The sequence below is a fragment of the Lepidothrix coronata genome, unplaced genomic scaffold (assembly GCF_001604755.1).
Source record: "Lepidothrix coronata isolate B3197 unplaced genomic scaffold, Lepidothrix_coronata-1.0 Scaffold73, whole genome shotgun sequence".
NCBI lineage: Eukaryota > Metazoa > Chordata > Aves > Passeriformes > Pipridae > Lepidothrix > Lepidothrix coronata.
In genome coordinates this window covers 3,685,755-3,690,203 of record NW_016690253.1, presented here as the reverse complement: position 1 = coordinate 3,690,203, position 4,449 = coordinate 3,685,755, and the positions used below count along the sequence as shown (strand labels likewise).

General features: G+C 55.5%; 1 protein-coding gene across 1 annotated transcript; it reads right to left on the bottom strand.

Moving 5' to 3' along the window:
• Positions 1-401: 401 nt before the first annotated feature.
• TAF9B (TATA-box binding protein associated factor 9b) lies at positions 402-3,788 on the bottom strand. Its single transcript, XM_017819170.1, has 7 exons — positions 3,677-3,788; positions 3,515-3,596; positions 2,863-2,999; positions 2,573-2,707; positions 1,831-1,912; positions 1,156-1,269; positions 402-661 (listed from the first exon to the last, which is right to left on the bottom strand). Exons 1-7 carry the CDS (start codon positions 3,725-3,727, stop codon positions 498-500), a joined length of 765 nt encoding a protein of 254 aa, XP_017674659.1. The 5' UTR covers positions 3,728-3,788; the 3' UTR covers positions 402-497.
• Positions 3,789-4,449: the final 661 nt, after the last annotated feature.

The window sequence follows — 4,449 nt, the reverse complement described above, 5'->3', positions numbered from 1 at the left end:
TCCCCGTTCCCTTCTCTCATGCCATGGAATTCTTTCCTTCTCCTCTGTGCCACCTCTGCTCTGCTCTGCTGGGTTTGCTGGGGGATCCAGGAGTAAAACCCACCCAAACTCAGTGCCCAGCTCTGGCTGCACTGGGCTCTTTGTGCCTCTGTGCTGGGAATGACCCCGGGATACAGGGCTGGTGTGTTTGGAAACCTCCACTGCATTGTTTGGCTCCTGTGGGAAGAAAGGGACAATGGGAATGACAGTCAGGGACACCAGGACATGGATGACAAACAGGGGAAAAGAGTGATCCTCAGAGGATTCTCTGGCATTCCTGAAGGGGCTGTGATTGGAGATAAAAACCAGATCAAAAACACCTGCCACAGATCACACGGGGGGTGTGCACAGGACACAAGGGCCAGGTTACAAACACACTCCACTTTATTTCCACATTCCCACCCCCCTGGCCAGAGCCTTCCCACCCCCTGTGAGTCCCGGGAAGGGTCCCGTTCCCATCACAAGGTGTCATAGTCATCCTCGTCCTCGTGCTTCCTCTTGAGGGGGTTGGGGTCGCTGGCTGTGCCCTGGGACACCATGTTGGTGGTGATGAGAATGTTCTTGGGGCCGATGAGGGACGGGTTGATCAGCACGTTCTGCACGGTCGGGGTGGTCGGGGTGGCTGTGGCACCAAAGGGAATCATTTAGTGAGAGCTTGGAAAAAGGACAGGGGATCTTCCCCACTGAAACAACTTCCAAGGCAATAAAGCAGTGTGCTGGCTGAACATCCCAGGCTGAAAACCCTGGAATGATCCCCAGATGGAAGTGGAGAAGGTGGGGAAATGCTTGTGGGGTGAGGACAGAGGAGTGAGAGCACAGAGGTGGAGCCAAGGCACAAGAGACACTGATGCTCTGTGGCTGTCACTGCTGTGCTGGGAATGGATACTGGAAGATACTGGAATGAGGGAGAGGGGAGGTTACTTCCCACTTGAGGTTGCCCAGAGAAGCTGTGGCTGCCCCATCCCTGGAAGTGTCCAGGCCAGGTTGGAACAACCTGGGACAGTGAAGGTGTCCCTGCCCGTGGCAGGAGTGGGACTGGAGGAGCTTTTCCTCTGCCAACCCAAAGCACCCTGTGATTATCCCTGTGCTCCAACCCCAAGGCAATCCCAGCCATACCTGACTTCCCAGCAGGTTGGGAGGATGGGATCTGGACAGTGAAGCGCTGCCCGGCCAGAGACACCGGGGCCCCCACCTTGGCTGACACAGACACGGTCTGGGCTGAGGGGGTACCTGGAACCCAACACAACCCCTCAAAATCCATCAAAATACATCAACAGACACTCCTAAATCTGCTTCCAAAATGGAACCTGTGGGAATGCACAGGGACACACCGACACTGGCTGTAAGGAGTCAGATTCCCAGGCAGAACCACACATTGACTCCTTTTCCCACATTTCCTCCAGCCCCACACAATTCCAGGCTATAAACACACACTTATTTCTAAGGGCATGTGCTCAGCCCTCAGTTCTGTGAACATTTTAGAAATGGCTTTTTTTCAGTTCTGTTTAGTTTAGTGTCACACTGACACTGAGGAAAAACCCTCACACTTCAGTAAATTTCTTGAATAGTCTCTTAAATAAAGAATTTATCACAAATACGGTGAATTTGTAATGTCAGTATGTATCAAAGATCACTGTAATAATAAAGATTAAATTAATTTAGCTGTCAAACAGTATAAGGTCAGGTGGCCACTGACAGTCCCTCAGTGGCTGAAAAGTCCTTTAAATTATTCCTCTTTATTTTCCCTCCATAAAATGAAGGTGGGAAACCCCCCCTGGAGCTGTTTCCTACCCAGAGTGGGAGTGCTGGGTCTGCTGCTCACGGCACCCACGCTCAGGCGAGGGACTGTGATCCTGCCTGCTGTGGAGGAGACCTGGGGGAGAGAACCAGGAAATAAATAGGAAATCCCCACACTGAGACATTCAGTGTTTGCCAGCAAAGACAATCTTTTCCCTATAAAGCAGGAATAACTGAGATGGAAGTACAAAATACCCCTTAATATCTACACCAAAGCCTGGCTTGTGCCTTTGACAACCTGATGTTCAACCTGGCAGTTCCTCCTAGACATCAGGAGGAATTTCCTCATGGAAAGGGTGGTCAGGCATTGGCAGGGGCTGCCCAGGGAGGTGGTGGAGTCCCCATCCCTGGAGGTGTCCAAGGAAGGACTAGACATGGCACTCAGTGCTCTGGGCTGGGGGACAAGGTGGGGATCAGGTTGGACTCAATCTTGAAAGTCTTTTCCAACCTCAGTGATTCTGTGATACTGCTTAAATGCTACAAAACTCCCAGATGGATTTTATAACACATTTTGCATTTCAGATTACTGGCCATAATAATATTTGCAAATGCAGGCTGGAGACAGAGAGCGCTGATGGTCCTAAATATTCACTGATGGTTCCAAACACCCACTGACGAGCCCAGCTCAACACCTGCCCACAAGTGCCTTCCAGAGGGGTGGAAAACCATCATCCCAACCCCACTGCTGCCACCCCAGGAGGAGCATCCCCAGATTCCCCATTCCCAGAGCCCTCACCTTCTTCTGCAGGGCCTTGAGCCTGTAGTTGGGGGCGGTCAGGCAGTACCTGTCGGGGGGCAGCCGCGGCCCCGAGTAGGGTTTGATGAGGGGCAGCGGCGTCTGGTTCTTCTGGCGGGCGATGTCCAGCAGGAACTGCGGACACACGACAGGCCCACGTCCCTCCTGCCCCCTCCCCTGCCCTGGGGGCAGCAGGGGGGCTGTGGGGGCAGCAGGGGGGCTGTGGGGGCAGCAGGGGGGCTGTGGGGGCAGCAGGGGGGCTGTGGGGGCAGCAGGGGGGCTGCACTCACGTCTCTGGGCGGGGGGGAGGTGAAGGACTGGTCTGTCCTGCACTGGATCGCCAGGCGCACGTCGTCTGCGTCCACGCTCGACTTCTTGGCGTGGCTCGAGTAGATCTTGGCATCCTCCAGGATGGTGGTCACGTACCCTGGGGGGACAGCTCAGTTCAACCCTTCCCTCCCAGCCCTGGCACTGGAAATACGACTCCCTGCAGGGTTATTGCTCACACTGCCAGGGCAGGGTTCGATGGAATACTGGGAAGGAATTCTTGGCTGTGAGGGTGGGGAGGCCCTGCCACAGGTTGCCCAGAGAAGCTGTGGCTGCCCCACCCCTGGAAGTGTCCAAGGCCAGGTTGGACAGGGCTTGGAGCAACCTGGGCTGGTAGAAGGTGTCCCTGCCCATGGCAGGGGGTGGGAATGGGTGGGCTTTAAAGTCTCTTCCAACCCAAACCACCCTGGGCTTTGTGACTCTGTGATTACTTCCAAAGAACCCCAGAATTAAGGCTGGAAAAGATCTCCGCAACTACCGAGCGCAGTGGTTAAAGTCTGACACGGGAAACCCCCAAGGGACCACGGATACAGCACTGCCCTGCTCTCACAGCACTGCCCTGCTCCCCCCGGCCTTTCCCCGCGCCCCTCCCGCCCCGGCCCCGGCCCCGCTCACTGTAGGCGAACTCCAGCATCTGGTTGATGACGCGCGGCTCGTACTCAGTGATGCCCATGTCCTTGAGGATCTGCGCCATCACCTGCGGGGGGAGAGGGGCACGGCTCAGCCGCGGGGAGCCCCCCGCCGCCCCGCTGCCCCCGTGCCCTGTGCCCGCGGTACCTGCGCGTCTTTGGGGGCGCTCTTGGGGGACGCCATCTTGGCCGCCTCCATCGCTCCCGCTCACGTGACCGCCGAGCGGCGCGCGGGGCTACGGCGGCCGCGAGGGCTCGGTTGCCATGGAGACGCGGCCAGGCGCGGTTGCCATGGAGACGCTGCATGGCGGGGCAGAAATTCCTTGTAATATAAATATTCCTGGAGACCAAGTGATGCACAGAACAAATGTGGTGGATCCAGGGATCCGTCCCCTGTCCCCCCTGCTTCAGACAGCCCAGTGCCCCCGTCTGCCCCGTGGTCCAGCAGGAGGGGATGTTTTGTTACTTCATTACCGGCTTTGAAGCCACTTTTTAAATTGCTGGCATTCCCAGGGTTAGATAAAAACGAAAGTGTGTTCCTGTGTATTTCCACTGCTCTGAAAATAACTGGTTCTGCTTAGGAAGCAAATTTAAAAGCTTTTTCCAGCTTGTTTTCGTGGCAGCTGGATGGATTTGAAAGTCATGTAGAGCATGTTCCATGCGGGTCTCATCAAAGTTTCTCCCTTTCAGAGACAAAACAGAACCAAAGATAAAGTTTTCTTGAGATTTTGCCAGACAGGGATCAGCAGCATTCCAGGAGCAGTTGCAACATGTTGTTACTGCCCGTGATGGTCCAACTGAAGCAAGGGCTGGAGGACGAGGATGTCCCAGGGACTCCCACTGAGCTTCCCCAGAGAGAGGGGGAAAGGAACAGCAGCTCCCTCTGCTCCACCTTGTACCTCACTGCAGAACGTTCCAGCA

Bases quoted from the DNA above. Each gene is read 5' to 3' on its own strand.
- TAF9B (XM_017819170.1), bottom strand. From the start codon at position 3,727: ATGGAGGCGGCCAAGATGGCGTCCCCCAAGAGCGCCCCCAAAGACGCG. The intron at 3,597-3,676 runs GTACCGCGGGCA...CTCCCCCCGCAG, and splicing joins GCGCCCCCAAAGACGCGCAG to GTGATGGCGCAGATCCTCAA. The intron at 1,913-2,572 runs GTGAGGGCTCTG...TCTCTCCCCCAG, and splicing joins TCAAGGCCCTGCAGAAGAAG to GTCTCCTCCACAGCAGGCAG.